The sequence below is a fragment of the Halichoeres trimaculatus genome, unplaced genomic scaffold (genome assembly GCF_033239565.1).
Source record: "Halichoeres trimaculatus isolate MK-OKI-2021-1 unplaced genomic scaffold, fHalTri1.1 fHalTri1_scaffold_21, whole genome shotgun sequence".
Lineage (NCBI taxonomy): Eukaryota > Metazoa > Chordata > Actinopteri > Labriformes > Labridae > Halichoeres > Halichoeres trimaculatus.
The window spans coordinates 2674165-2697588 of NW_027437199.1; the positions used below are offsets into that span (position 1 = coordinate 2674165).

At 39.2% G+C, this 23424-nt stretch overlaps 2 protein-coding genes across 2 annotated transcripts in view; both read right to left on the bottom strand.

Annotated features, from left to right (window-relative positions):
• The window catches only part of creb3l2 (cAMP responsive element binding protein 3-like 2), a 34642-nt gene extending 16508 nt beyond the window's left edge, over window positions 1-18134 (bottom strand). Inside the window, exon 1 of the mRNA XM_074698729.1 lies at window positions 17681-18134. Coding sequence (XP_074554830.1) covers window positions 17681-17779 — 99 coding nt within the window. The 5' untranslated portion in view covers window positions 17780-18134. The remainder of the gene's footprint in view (window positions 1-17680) is intronic.
• A 1831-nt stretch (window positions 18135-19965) lies between these two features.
• ssbp1 (single-stranded DNA binding protein 1) lies at window positions 19966-23269 on the bottom strand. The gene is made up of 7 exons (XM_074698342.1): window positions 23184-23269; window positions 21596-21689; window positions 21447-21504; window positions 21226-21366; window positions 20735-20822; window positions 20428-20516; window positions 19966-20339 (listed from the first exon to the last, which is right to left on the bottom strand). Exons 2-7 carry the CDS (start codon window positions 21617-21619, stop codon window positions 20296-20298), a joined length of 444 nt encoding a protein of 147 aa, XP_074554443.1. The 5' UTR covers window positions 21620-21689; window positions 23184-23269; the 3' UTR covers window positions 19966-20295.
• Between the last annotated feature and the right edge of the window lie 155 nt (window positions 23270-23424).

The following is a 23424-nucleotide window of genomic DNA, read 5'->3' on the forward strand; positions in this document are numbered from 1 at the left end:
AAATTGTTCAACTTCAAACCACGTATTGCTAATACAGAGCTCTCAGAGGGACAATATAAACCTGGTACCACCATAACACCGACTCTTTAATAGTGTATAAACAGATTTAAATAACTGATAAGAAAGCACTTCGGAGTTACAAGGTTGTGTTAACTTTCTTGGACCATACAGTCATAAAAAAACACCACAAATTTTCCCTTTTCTCATAAGCAAACAAGTCCACTTGTATCAATAATATTTAGTTAACTAGTAACCTCAACTTTCCAGTTAATCATGTATGAGGTCTGTAAACTGTGGGCATGCCCAGAGTGAAGCAACAGAGATCAAAGAAATCAAAGAAATCAAAGAAAAATAATCTTGTGACTGAAAAACTTGCCAAAAATTCTCGAGTACCAGAGTAATCCTGGAGCTGTTTCATGCTAACTTTGCACTTTCAGTTTTACCTTACTGTTAATGAAGCTAATCCCTTCAAATGTAAACATTCCTCAATGTTAGAAAGAGGAAAATCTGCTTCATTCTTCCTAACCTATATTTCCACTCTCCCTCTCTCTGTCTTACTCACTCTTGTTAAATCCAGTTCAGCTAGCTTCTCAGCTAATTCCCCTCGTTTACTGACCTGTAGAAATTCCCACGACAACTCAAGATAACTGTGCAACATTTGCATACTGGAGACCTTATTTGTTGTAGTGACGGTGTTAGCATTCATGAGCGGGACGGGTGCATCCCTCTCTGTCTGCGAGCCTGGGAGCAACCAGAATCTTCTGGAATGCTAACAATGTGTGTGAGCTGATTTAACACTCAGCTGTAGGACATGTGGAGGAGCTCCATCTGCCCGGCAGCAGGGATTCCTTCACATGTTGAAAAGTAGCTTCACACACTTGTCCGTAACTTGAACTGCAAACGTCCAGATCCAAAAGAGCCAGAGCGCTAACAGCAGGTTTCGACCTGGAAAAGCTTTAATCTGAGATTTTGTAGTTTGTCACAGTGAAAAGTAAAGGTCTGTAATCAGGTTAGTAGAGGAAAATAAACACTACTATGAAAGATAGAGTTACCACTCAGAATGGTTTCTGGCCTCATTTTTCATTCATTGGACTAAATTTGGTTACATAATACGCAGACGATGCTGTGATTAAAGATTAATTTAGGGGCACATTTCCACTGCAGGAACTAGACTCTAAATTTAGTTCCTTGGTAGTTAATGTCCCCCTTTGAGAGTTCCTGCTTTGGAGTAGCATTTTCCAAAGGTCAATGAACTTTATGGGGCGGGTCATACAATCCTGTACCTTTCTGATAGGTCAAGTACAAGTGTTTACAATAAAATCTTTCAGGTGTTTATCTTTACACTTTTATTCCATCTTTTTATATATATCTTTATTGTTGATTTATGCTTTTATATGATTTACTGTTTTTACTGTTTCTGCCTTTTTATCGTATCGCCAAGTGGCCTTCGTCTCTTTCTTACTGCCCTCTACTGGCCTGGAGGTGTAGTGCAACTTCTTTTATTTCTTCTCCACATTACTAGCCTGATTTGCATTATCTTTATGGTACTTCAAGCAGTCGTAGAACCACAACAACCTCAATGATAGGCTAAAGGAACCATTTAGCTTCTTGAAGAGAAGTTCCTGGAACCAAAAGTTCCTGGTACCTAACTGTGGCATAGCTTAAACACTTAGTATCCTATGTCTGCAACAAATCAAGCACATCAGTTTGAGATAAATATGTTAGCATTTTTCATTAGCCCTACATTCAAAGTGTTGTTAGTTTATGCTACACATATTAGCATGGTATTTTAGCATCATTTGCTAACATACCATAGAGTTAAATCTTTTTAAACAATGAATTTTAGGAAAAACTATCAACAGCTGAACTGTATCAGCCAATGAAAACAAGGCTTACACAAGATGATGTTTCTGAGCTTTACCCAAAAAAGCTGAGCAACTGACGCCAAAAACAACCTCTAAAACCGCAAAACCAGCTTTCAGCTGAGCTCCACCATGTGTCTGATAACCCTGATACCAACAAGACGTCCTATCGCTGTGGGACCACTTATCATCCACTGGCACGTTGGTACTGATATCGTTTGTCTCAGCATAACAAGACAAGTCGCAGGCCTTGGAGGGTCCCTCCTATCTGGGTCTTATCTCCAGGGGGGGCAGACTCCAGGAGGCTAGCCCAGCACCGAGGCTTCACGTCTGGACTGTGTTAGGAGTCCTCACAAGGCGCAGCTTTATGCGTCATCTCCAACACACACACACTCTCTGCTTGCTTGTCTTCACATGCAGAAACACAAACACACATCTGTCTCGCTGACTTCATTCGTTCCACAACGTCTGATTTCCCTCGGAGAGCCGAGCCCGAGTGACCTCGCTTCGCAGAAATGTCCGCATCGCAAGGGAGACTCAGAGCGGGCTCTCACACACTCCCTGACCCAGATTCTGGGCATCGGACTCAGCTCGAGGAGCCAAACGGGTCCAGAAAGCAGTCGCTGAATGCAGAAAAGCAGGAAGGAGTCTCTTTAAAGTTTTGGGCTGAAGGGGAATCCTGTCATGTTCGGCTTGTTTTCTGTGTTTCTACAGGATCCAATTGTCAGAGCAAAAAATCCTTACAAGAATTTAAGAAGTGTTTCCTTGAAAAGATGAAGTGCTTTCAACTTCCTCAAAGTCTGCAACATTTTCAGATGTTCTCCAGCTGATTTACAGACCGGGGAAAGTAAGCTGTTAGAAAAAGGCGAACACTAATATGAGTCTCTGGGTTGAGCAACTTGAGTGTTTACATCTGGAAGGAGCCCTGAGCAGAATCCTGACTCCCTCAAATTGTTGCCGTGGTTTGGGCATTGCTTAGGACGACTCCATTTAGAGGTTTTCTGGGTGGGTCCAACAGGGAGGAGGCCCCTGATCTAGACCCAGAGGTCACTGGAGAGATCATGTGTCCCATCCAGTCTGGGAACGCCTTGAGATCCCCAAAAGGAGGAGCTGGGAAGTAATGCCAAAGAGTGGGACGCCATCATTGCCTAATGCCGGGTAAGCAAAGCAAACGGTTAGAAGTTAAGGCCATCCACCAATTACCAACTATCCCTATTAGGCGCAAGGCAGGGTCAGGTCGCCAATCCATCACAGGGCTAACATGTGGACGCTAACAACCAATCCTGTACTTGGACCAATACCTACAATTTAATAAGAGTCCCAGTGCAGAAAACCCAACACTACTCTTGGAAACAGGACTCAAATTTTGGTACTTTTCTGAGAAGCACCGAAGAACGTGACTCTGTGCATGTACAAAACAACAAAGCTAGCTAACGAAATTTGGTTGAAATTAGCTTGAGTAAAGAAAATTAGTGTTTGGAGAGACTGATCAGCTGTTCAGGTAAACACGATTTCAAAGAGACGAGAACAAAACCAAACTTAGAAAATAAGCAGAGTGTTTACACGTAGTTTAAGAAATCAGACTATGAGCTTAGTTGGACCCAGATCAGACTGAGAAGAGCTCAGTTGACACATGTAGGTAACGTCAATGATCTCTGACTCCTGCTGTTGGATTAGGCAGGTCTTGGTACGCCTCAGCGTCCAGAGTGACCCGCTTTCACCACAAGGAGGCCCGATAAATCATACGTTAAGAGCTACAGGTTCAGGTTCAAGTCCCGACATTGACCAAGATTGAGAATTGGGATGTTAGCTGGAGAAGTGTTAGCATGATTTCCTGTGAAATGCTCAAGGTTGTACATCCCTTTAGAGAAAAGCTTATCCTAAGTGAAAGAAACATGCAATTTCAAAACCAGGCTAACGGCTTTGCTAACGCTCCATGTGGCTCACTGACTGACGACCTTAAGAGGCTGATATTTTCTAGATCTTTCTAGGGGTGGCCAACCTGTGGCTCGGGAGCCGAATGTGGCTCTTTGATCCATTCCTCCAAAGTTGGGATCAGTATTGATCAATATTTGGGTGATGAGATTGATACTTAAGTTTCAGTTTCTCTTCTCTACATGTAATCCTCTCGATCGCTCTTGTGCTCATAGCTATCTAGCTATCCAGAGATATAGATAGATAGATAGATAGATAGATAGATAGATAGATAGATAGATGGATAGATAGATAGATAGATAGATGGATATATAGATGGATAGATAGATAGATAGATAGATAGATAGATAGATAGATAGATAGATAGATAGATAGATAGATGGATATATAGATGGATAGATAGATAGATAGATAGATAGATAGATAGATAGATAGATAGATAGATAGATAGAAAGATAGAAAGAAAGAAAGAAAGATAGATAGATGATAGATAGATAGATAGATGATAGATAGATAGATAGATGATAGATAGATAGATAGATAGATAGATAGATAGATAGATAGATAGATTGATAGATAGATAGATAGATGGATAGATAGATAGATAGATAGATAGATAGATAGATAGATAGATAGATAGATAGATAGATAGATAGATAGATGACAAGACAATAAATCTTGGTTTGAAAATTGGAAATGTATTGATTTTCATTTTATGACATTTCAAGACCACGTGTGTGATGTGGCTCTTTGTAGTATCACAGTAATTTTGTGGTTTGGTCTCTGACTGGTTGGCCACCCTGGTTCTAGCGGATCAACTTTGGGAATTTAGAACAAAAAAATTACCAATTTCATCCAGAGAGGGCGCCAGACTTCACCCAACATGAAAACTCCTCACAGAGCCTTTAAAGGCTCACTATTGCAGGGGGTCAGAGGTCAAAGTGACTCATCAAAACGGCCAAAATTAGGTGACTATGCTTGATAACATCCGACAAATTTGATTCCCTAGTGAAAAGGACTTAAAGTGAACTGAAAATAGAAACTGAGGAGCGTCTGTGTGTTTCCTGCCGAGTGTTTCAGCGGCGTCTTCAAACAGTGATGTGAGGGAGGAGGAGAGATCACTAACGGATGTAAACAACAGGATGTGAGAAGGAAAAACAGAAGGCGTGACATCCAGCAGAGCAGCTACTGTTTGCTCTCCACCCACAGGCCGGGACTGCAATACACACACACACACACACACACAAAAACACACACACTATAATGTGAAAAAATCTCAGCGGAAACACTTTCCAAACTTAAACCTCTCTTTCCTGTTTAACGCGGCGGTTATCGACCTTGTCTAGTCTCATTAATGGGTCAGGATTGGATAGAAAAGGCCTGAACGAATGCAGGGACATGAGAAAGACGTCGACTTCTCAGGGTGGAAAACATCCCGAGTCAAAGTTCAAAGAGTGAGTCAGGGCTTATCAGAGACACTCTGATACTATATGCATGTGTGTGTGTGGTAAAGATGCAGGGAGGAAGAAGAGAAAGCAGACGCAGAGGATGACAAATGGAAAAAAGATCTGCTCCAGGGTCGCCCGTTCTCGTAAAATCCCCTCCTCACCCCCCGTCTGTCTCACACACACACACACACACACACACACACACACACAAAGTTTCCAGCCTTGCTCCGTCACACTGACCGATCACTGAGTCCAGCCCCCTTCTCTTCCCACTCTCACTCAAACACACAGACCCTCCAGATGTCGACAACCTGAAGATGTGATTACTGACCTGATTTAACTTTTTATTTCAGTTTTCTTGTTATTTCTCGAGTAAAAAAGTCTCTAAAACAACTTTCTCGTCTCCAGGTCTTCGTCCTAAACTCTGCTGAGCTGAAACAAACATCAGTGAGTCACGCTGCAGCTCCAGGAGATCCTCTCTAATTCTTTCCTGCTGTTTTTTTATCTTCACCAGGAAACCAAACATGGATCAATCCGCCACAGAAAGTAGTCCCCCCCCATGCCTTCCTGTTTTAGAGACTTTTACTAAAAGCTAAAACCTGATTGGTTGATTCAGTGTGATTGTTTTTATCACATTAAAAATGATTTTACTGTAATTTAATCAAACCTGGATTAAACTGGGAAAAAAATGCACAAAAAAGGAAGAAAAGGAGGGAAAAAGAGAAAAAAGGGGGAAAAAGAAAAAAGGGGAAAAATGAAAAAAATAAAAAATGGGGAACAAATTTTAAAAAAGGGAAGGAAAGGGGGAAAAGAATAAAAGGGAAAAAAGAGGGAACGGGAGAAAGGGGGGGAAAATGAAAAAAAAGGAAAAATAGGAAAAAAAATACAAAAAGGGGGAAAATTTTGAAAAAAGGGTAAAGTAGGGGAAAAAGGAAATAAAAAGTGGAAAAAAAAGAAAAAAGGGGGAAAAATGAAAAAAGGAAGAAAAGTGGGAAAAGAAAAAAAGGTGAAAAGGAGGAAAAAAGGATAAAAAAGGGAAAAAGGGGGAAAAATAAAAAAGGGGAAACATGAAAAAAGGAAAAAAATAAAAAATGGAGAACAAATTTTGAAAAAGGGAAGGAAAGGGGGGAAAGAATAAAAGGGAAAAAAGAGGAAACAGGAGAAAAGGGGGGAAAAGGAAAAAAAGGAAAAAAAAAATACAAAAATTGGGAAAAATTTGAAAAAAGGGAAGAAAGGGGGGAAATAAATAGGGCAAAGTTTGGAAAAAGGAAAAAGAAGTAGAAAAAAAAAAGAAAAAAAAAGGGGAAAAATGAAAAAAAGGAGGAAAAGAAAAAAAAAAGAAAAAGGGGGGGAAAAGGAAAAAAAGGGGGAAAAAAGAAAAAAAGGGGGTAAAAGGTAAAAAAAAAAGGGAAAAAAGGAAAAAAAAAACTGAATTAAACTTACAGATTAAATATTAGTGAAACATCACAAATCCATGTTAGGTTGACACTTCCTGTCCTCAAACACACACAGCTGTGAGAGGGTCAACAACCCACCCAGCTGTGTTCTGATGCCTCGCTGCCTTCTCTCATCCTGCTCTGTTATAAAGTGGGTCAACACACACACACACACACACACACACACACACACACACACACACACACACACACACACACACACGTGAATAACTTTTTCCACCTCTCTGGTGTAACACTGACCGGTCATCCTGAACCAGCGACACAAACACCTCCACACGCTGAACTCGCTCCACGTTTTCTGTTTACCTGCTCTCCTTTCTGACTTCTCACAAACTAATCCTCAATAAGAAAGTGAATCCAACAATAAGGCTTTAGGCCTTTCATTTTTCTCTGCATGACCTCCTGGAATGGTGCATGCTGGGTAATAACTGGGTCAGCGCCGACCTCTCTCTGGGCACCTCATAGCGCGAGTTTTAATCCCTGGAAAAGGCAAACACAGCGGGGAAACTTGTTTGGGCGCCGCTGATCTTAATTCCTGGGTCATAGCGGAGCTGTCTGAGGCGGATGCTTGCCAAGTAGAAACACGCTTGAATGTCAGCTTACACACACACACACACACACACACACACACACACACACACACACACACACACGTGGTGAACTTTGCACGGATGAATGGGCTCGTTCATGTCTCATCAGATGGAAAGGTTGAGAGGAGAGAAAGGTGAGCAGACAGGTAGAGATGTGACGATCCTGAGGGGAAAACTGAAGACTAATTATTAATCAGCTGATTAATGTTAAACTTTCTCATCAGGTACTTCCTTCATTCTTATTTCTCTGTTTACACCTTTCTTTTCATCAGCTTTTCGCTATCTTAACTGCCTCTCAAAAGGCGCTGACACTGAACCATTTCAAGGCTGGAAATTCAAGCCCCTTTTTGATCTTGACTGTGGTAGTGACAGTCAAAGAAGATGGTGAGAAGAATGCTAAGGCAAAATATCACTTTTTTAAACTTTTTTTTCAGAGTTTTTACTTTTTATGGCTTTAAAGTTAAAATTATGGGGTAAAGAGTTTAATTTAAGACTTTAAAATCAGAATCCCGACAAAACATTGACAATAACTTTTCAAAAAAATCCACAAAGCCAGAAATCTGGACTTGTAAAATAAAATATCAGAAATGTAAAATATGAGGAAACAAAAAAGGTCAAAGTTCTGAAAAAAAAGAGACTTAAACCTAAATTTTTAAAATCAGAATCCTATCTTTTGTTTCAGAATGCTAAGAAGAAGGCACAACTTTGACTTTTTAACTTTTTTCATATAATTACTTTACAAAAACTCTAAAAAGTATGCTCTGGAACCAAAGTGGAAATTATGGGAATAAAAAGGCTAAATTTTATGTGATTTTTTTAATGTATTTTATTTTTTGTTTCAAAATAATGACTTTTCAAAAAGTCAAAAAAAGTTAGGATTCTGACAGTGAATTCTAAATTATTAGAAAAAAGTCTAAACTCTTAGAAAGAAGTTGGTATTTTTACTTTAAAATGAGTTCTGATTTTAATCTCAGAATTCTGGGGAAAAGTATCAGGATTAAAAAAAAAAATTTTTCATTCTAAAATCATCTTAACATAAAATTTGGGATTTTAGTCAGAATTCTGAGAAAAAAAGGGAAAAAAATCTTAGTCAAGAGGTGAAATTTTGAATTTTTGGTACCAATTCTGACTTCGTAATTCTGGGGTAAAGTATCAAAATTTGACTTTTTTTTTTTTTTTAAGTTTTCAAGAAGTGAAAAAGTCCAGATTTAGAGGAAAGCGGTCAAAATTTTGACTTCTCTGAAATTTGCCAAACCTCTTCTAAGTCAAAACTCCACTGTTTATTTCAAAATTGTAATAAAAAATAAATAAATAAATAAATAAAAATTTAAAAAAAAGGAAAAAAAATCTCACTGGCTTAAATCAGTGGCCTGAACCAAGTCTCATATATTACAGTGAGTACAGTAAAAAGGGGGGACAGAGGGAGGGCTGGTGTGAAAAGCAAAGTCAGATTGATTAGTGTCGTTGACGTGAAGTGAAGAGTTAAGAGCAGAAACTAAAAGGCCAACAAGCAGCAGGAATGAGAGTGGAGGATCAGAGTCTGGTATTTGGACAGGAGCCGACTCGTCCTGACTCCCTGCTCCCCCTGAAGGAGCTACGCACAGGGAGGAGGAGGAGGAGGACGGCTGGAGAGAGGGGTCAGAGGTCGACTGGGGAGCGGATGGAGAAGCTTCTGTCTTGATAGCGCACTTCAAGTCAGGATGTGAGCCCAAAATCTATAAAACACATCAAAGCTGGGCAGCCGGGGCCGCGTGCTGTTTCACAAGAAGTTTACTCACTTTGATGTCCCTGAAACTACACGTTCAACCATAAAAACTACTAAATAAATCCACACTTTACTTTCTCTATCATCTTTAAGTCCTCTAACAGGGACATGCTTTTGATTTCCCTCCTTTAACGGTCTAAAAAACCATAACATGCAGCTAAAATTCAACTTTCTTATCTTTCAGTCCTAAAATAAGTTTGAAGCGTACAAAAACTGCTTCCAGGCTGATTTCAGGGCTGGGTGTATGAACCACTCACATAAATACATCAACCCACACCCTTCTAACCACACACAAGCTAACACACGACCAGTCAAAACCCTTTTATGGAGCCTGGAGCAGAGAGACGGAGAGGGCTGATGGGGGGGCCGACGGGGGGGCCGACAGGGGATGAGGAATCCACAGAGATGAGTAAAGGAAAGACACAGACAGAAATACAGACACAGGGGATAAATTTAGCTTAGCCTCAAAGAATGAAGGCTCCTGTGGATTTTCCATAATGATCCCTCACACTCTGATTACTACCTTCACTCCGCTCCCAAACGCCCGCTGCAGCCCGCTTTAAAAAACTTCAGACTGAGACAAATTTCAGCGCCAGGAGAAGAAGTTGCATCAGATATACGGAAAAAAAAAGGAGAAAGAATGTGTCCTCGACTTCATGTGCACAGCATCTGCAGACGAGTTTCACTTTCTGAAACCATGTGTGGTTGATTTAAATAACGCTGAAGTCCATTAGAAACAGATAACGTTAAAAAGTGCCAAAGTACTTTATCCTGACACAGCTGGAAAAACCTCGGAGGAAGCATTTAGACACCAGAGCTCTGAAAACATGAGGCTAACGTTACATAACAGCACGTTTTGTGTCCCTGTGGTGCCCCCGTAGTAGTTTTTCATGATTTAAGCTTATTTCAGCTGCTGTCTCTTTAAGAGGTACCCCCATTCCTCTGATTGGCCAGCCCTATTGAGGCCTTTTGGGGGCGGAGCTTATGTGACCTTAGTATTTGAGGTCCACTCCTCCAATGTATCATGAACCATATGTGTGATGTCATTTTTTCAGCAAGATCTCAGGAAAGATACTCCCTCTTTGAGAAAGCTAACTCTAGCTAGCATGAAAAACAGAACAAAGAGACGCAAAAACTTTCGAAATAAACATAAATTCAACACAAATAAGTTGAAACAGCCATCCCTCAAGCTCCTGTCAAATCCATTATCATCATTTTACCAGTGAATTTTTACAACTCCTAAAGAAGGTATTTTTCTGTAAGAAAATATGTGCTAATAGTAGCTTTTGCTAAGCTAGCTAAGAGAATTTTAGCCTATTTTATGGTTATCTAAAAATAAAAAAAGTTGAAAATCACAAAAATTAAAGAATTAAGCAAATCATCTTTTTGATTAAGGAGGGTAGCTAACGCAGGGTATACTACCGCTAGCACAACAAGCTAGCTTCACCTCAGACAGGTCTCACATTTAGAAAGCTAAAATGAATACAACAAATGGCTGCTAAAGACGGTTTAAAGGTGTTTTGAAATATGTTTGCCAGGTGTGAAGTCACTAAAGAAAGTAGCTTTGTTGTTTGGCTAACGTAGCTTACAAACCACTAGCTTATCGAGCAAGCTGTTTAGCTACACAAAGGGTCTTTAATTGAGTTTTCTAAATGGAATAAATCAAATTGAAACAAAAAAATTAGACATTTTTTAAACAGTTGATGGAAAAGTACAAAAAAGTGACTACAGTAACAAGCTAGCATGAAAGTAATACATTCATGCTAGCCCTGTGTGATTCATCAAATCACAGTAGCGCTACAAGCTGAATGCTAACATGCTTAAAAATGGCAATACATACATTATAATTATTGGAACATGTAGTTTTTACTTTGTTCATCATATTAGCTTAGCATGTTAGCGAGCAAATACACTAATTTATCCTTTCCTACAAAGTTGGGAGAGGCTAAAAAGACTTTTTAAAAGCTTTTTTGGTCAAGATTCAAACAGCTGAAGATATTTAATGTTGTCAACGTTGCATTTAAAGAGATTTTTTGTTTGTTCCCAAAACTAGCTGATCATTCCTCTGGATTCTGACTCATAATTTGAATTTTGACCTTCATTTTATTCAAAAACAAACCCGAACACAGCTCGAAAATTTGCATAAATAGACTCAGATACACGTAAATTGTTGAATCTGTGAATTCTTGTTTTGATATTTCAATCTGTGCCTTTAAAACAAAGCTCTAAATTAACCTGAAACTGTTTCCTGTATTAAGCTTTTGGACCAACCTGAAGATCCGGCACCACACCTGCAGTAATAACACTCTGCCCATCATTACACACACAGGTGTGTTCCTGTGACGCTCAGAGTTAGTTACAGCTGCAGAGGCTGGTGCTGTTGTGACGCTTAAAGCCTGAACGTGAGCCAAACTGAACAACACACGGGCCTGTGATGTTGGTATCGTAATAAAAATGTACCCGTGGTGTCGCTGTGTGTGAAAAAGGTGTGTGTGTGTGGACACAGGGATCATTCAGAGACAGAGAGGCCACCAGCGAGCAGGATGCCCTGCCCCGGCGGAGAACAGGCTCTGGACTGTGAACACATGGATCAAGCTGTTTACCCTCCACTCTGTGTGTGTGTTTGTGTTTGAGTGTGTGTGTGTGTGTGTGCTGACTCATTAACTTCATCCCAAGTGTGCATTGACCTAAATCACATTCACAGATATTAATCGTTCCTCTGAATTAAAGCTGAATTCACCAACAGAGGAGCGTCTTTATCTACAGGTATGTCGTATGTTATATAAGCACACGCATAGCTGCAGAGCCCTGGAGCATGTGCAGAGCAAATATACTCTTTCCCTCTCTCTGCGAGCACACCATGTGCTGAAGACCACGCCAAGGGTTTTGGAAGACGGCGTGTGTGAGATTATGGAGGAGCAGTAAAGTTTGAGGCTGGGATCGGTCTATTTCCTGAGGTGTGATTGTTCCTCTCTCCTAAAATGCTGCAGCTCATGTTTTATTTTAAACTCCTAAGAAATGCTGTGATAATAAATCATACATGACATTCTGAGATGTATAAAAAAGTGAATAAAAACCAATAACTACACGAAGCACTTACGCCGAGTTGTTGTGGGAGTTATATTCGTCTATAATCTATGTCACTGGATCTCTGTATTTGATCTTCCAATTATTACAACACCTACAAACAAGTGTAAATATTGATCGTACTAAACTCTGAGCACAGCTGACGCATCATGATATACTGAAGTCATGACATACAACGTGATCCGGTTCACGTTTACTCCAAAGCTGCTTCCCTAACATTTACATTCAGCTAAGAACAGCAAAAGAGTCAGAAAATGTGTTTTTCAGCATGGCAGCAGTGGTGGAGGCTTCTCGAGTGCAGTCCAGATCTGGGAAGGAGGGTGCTTCAGGACAGAATCAGGCCCAGAGGTGTAGGGATGGGTACTGAATTAGGTACTTTTATAGGTACCGACTGAATTCTGTCAAAAGTACAGAGTATCGACTCAGGTAAAACCAAAAGGTACCATGTTTAGGTACCTAAACACATCCTTGTGACTGTGGGGGAATAGAAGAGTGGGCAATTTTCCACGCTGGGCATGAACACACCCTTGCAAGGTTATATATCGAAAAATAAATATTTTAAATTTAACTTTTTTTAATATTTCATTGGTAAACAAATTGATATTCTCTTCCATATAAACACAAGAAAGTACCGAAAATTGGTACCATTGAGTACAGGTACCAATTGCCAGGTACCGGGGTTTGGTACCGTATTGTTTCAGGTGTGAAAAGTACCCATCCCTACAGAGGTGTGTTTATTCTTGTGGTCTAGATCTGAAAAAGTCTATGAATTGTAGTTTTGAAACAGAAGCTGGCTAGCTAAGCGCAAATCAAAAGTCGTGAGCCAGATGCTATCGACAAGTTTGTACAAAAGTAAAAAAGAAAAAAAAAAAAGTTCTTGGGACAAACGGGAAAAACTTTGAAACAAGTGATCCAAAAGACTACATATTGTAGTCTTGAAACAGATGCTGGCTAGCTAAGCGCAAATCAAAAGTTGTGAGCCGGATGCTAACAAAAATTTCCAACAAAAGTAAAAAAAAAAAAAAGGTCCTGGGACAAACAGGAAAAACCTGGAAACTAGTGATCCAAAAGAAAGTAACTAGCATCAGGTAGCGTCATGATTTTTGGTGCACGGAAGACGATGGGACTTAAGCTATTTTTAATATGCTAACATGCGTTAGCTAAGGCCATTCTTTCACATCACTTTCCCATATCTCAACAGCTTAACACGAAGGAGAGATCACGTATCATCGTTTGAGATATTCTCACATTTTTAAACTCCATCTTGCATCTTCTTGCTCTGATAAACTCAGAAAAACAGAACATACATACAGAAGCATGTTACATGTGCGAGGAACAGTATGTATATCCTGCTGTTCTACATCAATCAAAGCTAATAAACACTCATTGTGTGTACATTCAGGGTTTGACAGCTTTAATAATCCATGCATCAAAGTCAAAACAGAACAATCACCACCCCACCGCCATCAGAAATCTGGATTTACAAGATGTTTGGGAGTACGCTGAATCCTATAATTTACGTTGGACTAGTTATGTTATGGAAAAACTCATTAAAGAGGAGGTATGAGCTTTTTTTCATATATCAAAAACAAAATCGGAGTCAAAATGTTGGATAAATACAAGCAAAAATTTTAAGGTAGAAATAAACGTATGTTGGAGTAATTCCAGAATGAGATTTGCTCAACTGATGACATCATTAGTTGAGGGATTCCATTCAAAGCGCAAATGTAATAGAGTGTAGTGAGAGTTCCGGAATGTTTGGTTCCAGAGTGATTTTACATTTTCAAAGAGACAGTAGTAGAAATGAAGCACCCAGAGATTATGATCTGTTAATATTATTAAGAGGGACAACATGAGGCCAGAAAACTGAACGTAACACCTCCCCTTCAAGTCAAACAGGATCTGGAATTTGAGAAATGATATTATCAGTTTAAAGATGATTGATTGATTTGTACTCGCGTGTTTGTTGAATGTTTGCGTTTCCTAAAATAGACACTCCTCACGTCTGTTATTACTCCACAACAACGTCAAAGAGACGACTCCACCTTCACTGATGCAACGTCTTTATTCTAAAACCTGAAGAACTTGATTATGATCTAAAGTCTCCGCACAGCTGAGCGGGAGGCAGAGAGGGCGACGGGAGACGCAGGATCCCACACGCGCTGCCAGTGAGAGGCTTTACATTGTTGTGAGGAATCCTGCGTCAACAAACCCCCGAGAGGCAGCGAAAGTGAGACCCGACCCAACAAAGACCCCAGTCTGTTCCTCAAGCTGCCCGAGACGCTGGGACACTACAGGCCTCACATTCATGCATTCCCCACCCTCACACACTCTTACACACACTCTTACACACACACACTTACACTCATACTATTCATGCTGCCCTATATATAGAATATTCACCTCTAACAACAGCCTCTTCATCCTTCCTCTTCACTCAGCCTGACTTCAGTAAAGAGTGAAAGTTCACGTTTTACGTTAATCACCTTTTGCACGTGTTGCATTAATGAACAAAGGTAGTAAAAACTGCCCACACCTAAGCTGGAGCTATAAATATCAGAGGAATGTGTGGAGGAGGTCATAGTTTGAATAGTTTGTTATTGTTAAAGAGGTTTGATGAGTGAATAGTGACGTTGTTATTTCTACAAAAGGAAAAAACTTAAAAATCACGTGATGTACTCTCTTTGGCGCCTCCTCTGGCGATAAGCGGTAGCTGCAGGATTGCTGTTATCTTTTTGTAAATGTTTAATTTTTTCCTGTCACTTTAGTTCAGATATTTTGTTACTCCACGTTCCATTGCCATTAACCGTTTCTCTTTTTCCTCATCTACAGTGCCCCCTCTGGTGATAAACTGACATTACAAGTAACAAGTTCAGCCGTGTTGTGTTTACCATGCCTTTAAACAGTTAATGCATAACTTTAAATTTGTAGACCTGTTTCAAAAGACATTAATCTTCTATTTACACCAATCTTTAAATTTTGTTATCTTTGGCGCACCCTCTGGTGATACACTGTAACTGCAGTTAACTGTTCCATGTTGACAAACACTTTGCTTTGTTGTTGTTAGCATTTATGTGAAAGTCAGATTTTTTTTCTATCACTTGATTTCAGATGTATTTTAGAAATAAGAATATTTAAGAAGTTGGCGTCAATAATTTCTCTGTTTTCTTTTATGTGGCGCCCCCTCTGATGATAATCTGCCATTACAAGTGATTCTGGTTTGTCTTTGTTTTGTTTTCTGGGGTTTTTATAGTTTTGAATTCAAAGAGCTATCACCTTTTGTTTACATATTTTCTTGTATTTTTTAGCCACTAAAACGTTTTTAAAGATTTTTGTTTACGATCTCTTTGGAGACCCCTGTGGCTGTACACTGCAACTGCAGATAACAGTGTTTTTTCCTTGATACACTGACGTTTTAAAGTTTTACAATTTATTTTTTACATGTGTGCTTGATATCCGGGCTGTTACCCTAAACCTGATTAATTGGTTAATTTTCAATAATTAATTAATACGTTTTGGAATACACTGGGGGAAAAGACATTTTAAAGGTCAAATTCCTTCTTGGTTAGAGACTTATAAACAAATTAATCAACAATAAAATAATTCTGTTTCACTTTTTGACAAGTTGTTTGAAAACATTTGACTCTTTCTTTGCCATTTATCATCATGGATTAATCTTTTGTATTTGTTTTTAACTGTAAGTGTTAATGTTGATTAGAGGAAACCCTGAAACTTTTCCTTAAAGTCCACATCAGTCCTGTAAAGACCAACAAGCAGCAGAGTCTCCCTCAGATTCTGTCTGCAGGAATCTGACAGGAATTATAGCCTCAGGACTCGTTTAAAGGACCTTCATTCAGAGCCTTCGACAACACAAGTCTTTACCTGTCTGTGGGTACATCTGTGTGTGTGTGTGAGTGTGTGTGAGTGTGTGTCAGGCTCTGTAAGCCTCTGTGGTGTCTGATTCCCGAGCTGCAAGCCAGCTGGATTTCTTCCCCGTAAACCCAAACGCACCCCTATCGTCACACACACATGAACCCACACACCCTGCCTCCTCCTGGACCCACAGACACACATATGGCAGAAATACTCCGAGTTACATAACTGACGGCAAAAGGCCGCTTTAAAGTACAGGTCACTGTACGGAGGAGATGCTCTGTGTGTTTGTGACCGCTTACTTTTGCAGTTCATACTTTCCTGCTTGATTGCTCAACTTTTTGTGCAACGTTTTCCAGTCTGCAAAGACAAACTTCTCTGATCAGCCTTCGCTTCGTGCTGCAGAGCTTCACACTCTAACCGTTAAAGTTTTAATCTCTAGTTTGTGCTTCTGCAGAAAATCTGAGTGCATGAGCGACTGGTGAGCTTCAGGAAACTTCATGGTCAGATCCTGTGAATAGATTAAGTCTGAAATGCTGATTAAGATCCACTCTGTTTGTCTGCACATGCACGACTAAGGCAACTCCCCGAACACAAGTTGCAACACTTTCATATCCTCTGCTGCAGATATAAACAAGCTGGGCGCACATTGAGTTTTATTTTAAACTCGCATTTACGAGAGCTAAGAGAAAGTAAAGCATCAGATGTTGCCCTGGAGTGTTGCTCAACTTTTAACAATGTGTTCCTTTAAAGCATATAAATAAAAAATCACAATATCAAACTTGGGGTAACAAAAAAAAAATCTGCTGATTAAAGCTCAATTTTAAAGTTTCACAACCTTATTTACAATACAGTTCTTTCATTTCTCTCATTAATGACCAAAAATAATCTTATTCTCAACTTTTGGCTTTTAAAATGTGACTTTGTGCAACTTGTTGAGCTTTTGCACAATCATAAAATAGCATGCAACTCAAAATAGTTGGAATTTAGACTTTCTTTTTGAATATAGCAGCTAATTTAAAGACATCACCATGACTTTGAGGATCTTTTTCTGCATTTTAGTGCTTTGTTATTAAAAAAAAAAAAGTCAAAATAAAGGATAAATCCAAGTTTTATGGTATATCCAGACATACTGTTAACATATTTAAGCTTCCTGTGGATGGTATTTTCCAGAAAATTGTGACAAAGTGCCAAAAATATGTCCTTTTACGATATCTGAAATTTCAATACACTACTTTTTTTGTTTTGTTTGGTTAAACAATAAAAATAAGACTTGAATGGAGTATTTTCAACCTGACTTTATAAAAATAAATACTTTGTCATTCTGAATTTATTAATTTGGGTATTTTATTTGCTTTAGTGCATTTTGTGTCTTTATTTTGTCATTTTCTTGTTGATAATGCGCAAAAACTGAGCAGAAAAGTCAACAAAGACTCTGAGGAACTTGCATCCTGGATCCCAAGGCTCAAGTCATGAATGGAGAGTCGGGTACCACACACACACACACACACACACACACACACACACACACACACACACACACACACACACACACACACACTTCACAGCAAATCCTCAAAAAGCAAAACAAACGTCATTATTTCCCACTGAGAGGCCTCAGAGTCGATCGATTAATCGCTCGCTGCCTTAATCGATTACTTACATTAGTGTAGAGCACACAGTCGATCTCCCCGGCCTCAGACAGCTCGCTCAGGTTCCTGTCCCAGTGTAGAAACGGTTCAGTACTGTCCAGGATTTCCATGATTTTCCAGAAAAGCTCTCTCTTTGAAGGTTTTATCGCTTTTTGTTTCCTCTTCCTTCAGAGAAACGGATCTTCGCAAACTGCAGACCAAACCCCAACAGTCCCAAAAAAGTTCCCCACAACTTTAAAAAGCCCAGAAAGAGTCAGGAACTCAGACACGTCCTGCTGGAGCCGGATGAATGTGGGTTATGTAGAGACGCAGCAGAGGTCGGACTGAAGCTGGGACTGGTTTTTATTGTTGTTGTTTGTGTTGTTGTTGTTTATCATCTCCTCTCTGGTTCAGGGGTCCACAGTCAGCTCCCAGCAGACTCTCTTCCCTTTTCTTTCCTCCTGCTGCTCCTCCTCACGGCCCAGACATACAGGAATGCAAGGGGCGGAGTCAGCGACGGGCTGAGGAAAAAACAAAATTAAAAAATAAATAATAAAATTAAAACAACAATAAACCATTTTTAAAAAATTGAAACAGGCATCGTATTCATCTCTGATCAAATTTTGAATATTTAAAGGTTTTATTTAATATTTTCCAGCTGTTTATAAAACATGCTACGAAACGCCTACATCTACATGAACGTAGATCCGGTTTGGACTTTCAAAATAAAGCACTCGCGTTTCATTTAAATGCTTTGTCTTTTAAATTTCAAAGCAAAAAATCATATTTGAAGCAAAATTGTATGGTACTGACACGTATATAATAATAATTAAATTATCTCTCTTCCTATTTTATTCTGAACAGTATGTGAGTATAAGTTTAAAATCAAAAGCTGTAAGCATCCTTAAAAAGAATACATATATAGAAATCAATTTATCAAAAATATTGAGCGTATTTAAATTTAAATGTAGGGAAGCCTGTGCTCCGATAAAAATAATAAAAATAATAATTATAATAATGATAAAAGTAGTACATTTTATACCTGGCGGAAACGGGCTTCAGTTTAAATGACTAAAAAAATTAAAATTTCTGTCATTAGTGAAGAAACTTTAGCGAAGTTGATTTTTAAATTAATTAATTGTGAAATACCGAGAGTCTGGACGCTGCAATTTCGGGGGTTTAACCGTAGCCATACATTCCGGCTTGGTTTAGCTCATCTACGTTAGCTTCACGATTCATCTCGTCTGAATCTACAGGTTTCAAAAAGCAACTCTCGCTCCCGCCCAGGCAGAGTTAACTGACCAATCAGAGAACAGCTAGCTCCAAAAGCCCGCCTAGAGAGTTCAACGGGCAAATGTTACGACCAATCACAACGGTGTTTTGAAATCAGGCCCACCAATCAGTTTAAGCCAAGACTGCTTTTGATTTGAGCCCGCCCCCGCTGTTACAGGCAGCCAATCAAATCCAAGGAAAGAGTGGGCTTTTAAAAAAGGGGTGAAATAAAAACACTGTGATGTTTCTGACCTTTTCTTGAGAATTTCGGTGGAAATATTTTTATTTTTTTTCATTTTCAACTCAGTTTAATGATCATCAATACAATCCAAAGTGAGTTTTAAAAAGGGGGTTTCTCCAAAGAAGCTATTGAGACATTTCAGAAAACCAGAAGTGATCAGACAGTGAACTTTCAGCGCCCAGAAAGGAAATGAGAAAGAGATCAGATAACAACTGACCTGAAGGTGACAAAGCAAAAAGAAAAAAACAAAGCATCTTCTAAAAACACATTTTCCTGTCGAAAATAAAGCAACAACCCTTGGTTTGGAGGTTGAGGTTTTTATTGGATGACAAAAATGTAAAATATCGCTTTCTTTAATTTTGCTGAACTGCAAGAAAACTGAGCTGTGATTTGAACTAAGGCCTTAGAAAAAGTCATGATGTACAGAGAAAACTAAACAGGAACTTAACAATGGTCTTACAGCGTCAATAAGACTGCCGGGTTGGTGGTTTGAAACCTGTAAAAACAGTTAAATCCTTCCTTCTAGCTTCATGAGATGTCTTTACAAGAGAATAAAAAAAAATATAATTACTTTTATTTATGATCCTCATCACAGGAAAGTTGCTCTTCGCAGAGCTACGTCTTCTCAACACAGAGAAACATCTGTCAGTATACTTTCACATTCTCTCCGTCACTCTTACATAAAAGTTGTGGATAAACTACATGAGGTACAAACTAAACGAGGTACAAACTAAAAGAGGTACAAACTAAAAGAGGTACAAACTAAGAGAGGTACAAACTAAAAGAGGTACAAACTAAAAGAGGTACAAACTAAAAGAGGTACAAACTAAAAGAGGTACAAACTAAGAGAGGTACAAACGGTAGCTTCTTGATGGTTATATACATGTGGGAAGATCGAAACCAGAATAAGTACATGTTTTAAACTACACACGGGCTCTTTTTTCTCCTCCTGACATCTCAAAGTCTACAGGAGGCTCCTCAGGGTGTCACAGAATAATCTGTCCCCCTCCTCATGGGTAAATCAGTTCCTTCTTTGGTGGCGTTAAGGTCCTCAAAGTTGTTCTTGGTCTGAACACGTGAATCCGAAATGAGGAGGTGTCTTGGGGTTAAGTGGAGACTGAGAGGAAAGGTGCTTCAGGTTCTGTCTCGAATGTTGTCGCTGAGGAAAATGATGTTATCTAAAGAAAAGGGAGGAAGACAGGACAGTGATTCACCTGGGCTCGGGTCGTTTTGATTAAAGATGGACGTGTGTGTTTGTTTTCTGACCTGCGATGATGGTGGTGGCCTGTCTTCTCACTTGGTTCTTGTCTACATACTCCCCATAGTCCAGTTTACCCTCTACTAAAATCCTGGACCTGAAACAGTGAGAGACTCAGGGTCAGTCACATGACTCTGGAGCCATTTTGGAAAATAATTCAAACCAAATTTGTTTAAATTTGCAACTAAAATCAGTTCATTTTCACCAAATACAAAAAATAATAATAATAATTGAATGCAGAAAAATCATACAGGCAAAGAATTAATGAAAATAAATTAATTGTCAGGAAAAAAACAAAGGTGTTGAAGGTTGTACCCTTTCTTGACGTATTGGTACGCTACGTCTCTCAAACCAGGCTTAAAGACGGACACACGATGCCACGTGGTCTTCTGGCTGATGTCACCTGAAAACAAAAACACATAAACAGAGATCAGTCAAAACAATTTAATAAACAACATTACTGTTGCTGGACTCTTAAAACAGATTATAAAGATTTATTTATCTTTCTGCTCTCTGTAAAGAGAGGAAATGTTGGTATATTTGTGCTGAGTTTAAAAACAGGCTCATCTTAGACTTTAAATGAGTATGACAAACGATTTGTTTGTGTCGTGTGAACACTTCAGGGACAGACGCAGCATCACTGAGTTCCTGCTGCTTTAATTCACCCTCACATGTTGTTCAGTTGTTTTCAACCTTCAGATCAAACAACAGTAATCCATCTTGTGTTCAGAGGCCGAGGTGCAGCACTGACCTCTAGTGGCAGAACATGACAACTGCAGGTCACTCAATTTTATCTGACATCTCACCTGTCGGGCTCGTCTCGCCGTCTCCAGAGCGCCACATCTCGTTAGTCGCTAAAGAGAAGATGGTGACAGGGTTTCGGCCTTCCACTTGTCTCATCACAGGGTCCTGACCCACCCGACCCAAAAGCTGGACTTTGTTTATCGCTGGAATGAGACACAGACATCCTGAGTTTTGGACCAGATTGATCCAAGGAGAATTCCTCCTGACCACAAAGTTTACTCACATCTCTCCAGGATGAGGCTGGGGTCTGTGCTGCTGTATCTCACCGCCTGTCTGAAGATCTGTGAAGATCAAATCATTAATCAATCATTCCTCTGTGAGAATCCAGAGACAGTGCATCGATCTGTTTTTACAAACATGGTTCTGTCTCACCTGTGTTGAGGCTCTTCTGAACATCTTTGCTGCTCTGCACAGATCGCTCTGAGGGAAACAACGGGCTGCAGCTCAAAGAGGTTTACAAAAGGAACTGGAAACAGTAAATAAAAACAAATGAGAATGGTAAGGTTGTGTTTGACTTTTCTTTAAACCCGTGGAACGCTGACGATGAAGTCAAAATTCCAGAAATCCGAAATTCTGTCACAAGTCTGGAAAATATCTTGGTGCCAAAATTCTATAACACTCAAACTCTTCCTAAAAATGTCTTGAATTTCATACTCTGAAGTCAAGATTCTTGAAATTACTTTGGACACAAAACTCTAGACTTCCAGAATTCTAACTATCAAAGCTCTGGAATGCTGACCCTGAAGTCACAGTTCTGGAATTGAGGCTTGGAAGTCAAGTTCTAGAATTCCAAAATCTTACTGTCAGAATTCTAGAGCACTGGGCGATCTAGTCAAAATTCTAGAATTCCATGAGTCTTCTTCATGATAATAATCATAATTCTGAAATGCTTACAACGAAGTCAAATTTCTGGAGTTCTGTCCCTTGTGTCAACTGGGGTGAATTTTAACTGATAGAATAATTGCATGCTGGTCCTGAGGTTGAAATTCTAGAATTCTTGCCCCATGCCTTAATACTGGAGTTCTGGTCAGGAAGTCTGCATTCTAGAATTCTAAATTTTAATTTTCAAAAAATCTGGAATGCTACTTGGGGGTTAAAATTCTAGAACTCTTAAGTCTTTACTGTGAATTATGTAATGCTGCTCTGGGGTTAATGTTCTAGAATTCTTTAGTGTCAGAATTTTAAGCTGCTGCTCTGAGTTTAAATTCTGGAACTCTAAAATTTCAACTCTTAGAATTCTGGAATGCTGATTTGCTGTTAACATTCTAGAATTTTGAATGTCTGATTTCTTGAGTTCAGAATGTCTTTTTTTTTGTTTAATATGAAAATGTTATTTTTTTCCCCTTTTTTAAACTTACTTATCAGAACAAAACAGATATAAATACAAAACCTTTTTTTTTAAATTTGGGATACATCTGAAACTATACATAATTTGTCAATAGTTACATTTCATAAAGCTTGGCCCTCCTCTGGTACTTATATCTGACAAATGATACTTAAAGTAGGAATATATATGAATAGGTTTATTGTTGTTTCAGAGAGCCATTTAGTTTGTCAAAATAGAGCTTTAAAACAGTGAATGAAATTTGTAGAAAGCCCCAAAAGCTTCATGTAGCTTTAACACCACCAACGACCAGAATGAGTATTCAGAGCTTGAGTTGTCAAGCTGAACTTAACCAACAAAGGGGATAATTATCATTATCTAATGGCCAGGTTAGTAGAAACGTTCCCTAACATTCGTTTACAGTAACTGTGCAGCTCTAAGGTGTGTAATAAAACCTCTGGACTCTCCCGCCATCAGATGTTCACGTGAGCTAAATCTCTAAAAGTGACGTTTGTCGATCGGTCGTTAATTAACGGATTTCTGCTGCTCAAATAACTGAGGAACATACTTTAGTTTGCTCAGAAATATGTCTGAATATTTACTGTAACAGCTAAAAACAGTTTGGAGTAAACTCACCAGGTGAAAAAGGGACTTGTGGTAACCTCACGCTGTTTCCGGTACGTCTCCAATACATGTCCGACAACCGACTGGACTACGTTCACGTTCCGCCTCCAAAAAAAAGTGCGTCAAATTTCATTTTTTTACGGTTTAAAGCTTTCATACGAAGATAAACTTCAAATATTCTATTTTAACACTTTATGGCCTCACATACCCGTCTTAATTCTTGTTTTCTAGTGTCCTCTGTAGTGTTTTTTAA

Coding starts and splice junctions, on each gene's coding strand:
- ssbp1 (XM_074698342.1), bottom strand. CDS start 21,619: ATGTTCAGAAGAGCCTCAACACAG. Junction 21,505..21,595: donor TCAGAAGAGCCTCAACACAG/GTGAGACAGAAC, acceptor TGATCTTCACAG/ATCTTCAGACAGGCGGTGAG. Junction 20,517..20,734: donor TACCAATACGTCAAGAAAGG/GTACAACCTTCA, acceptor TCACTGTTTCAG/GTCCAGGATTTTAGTAGAGG.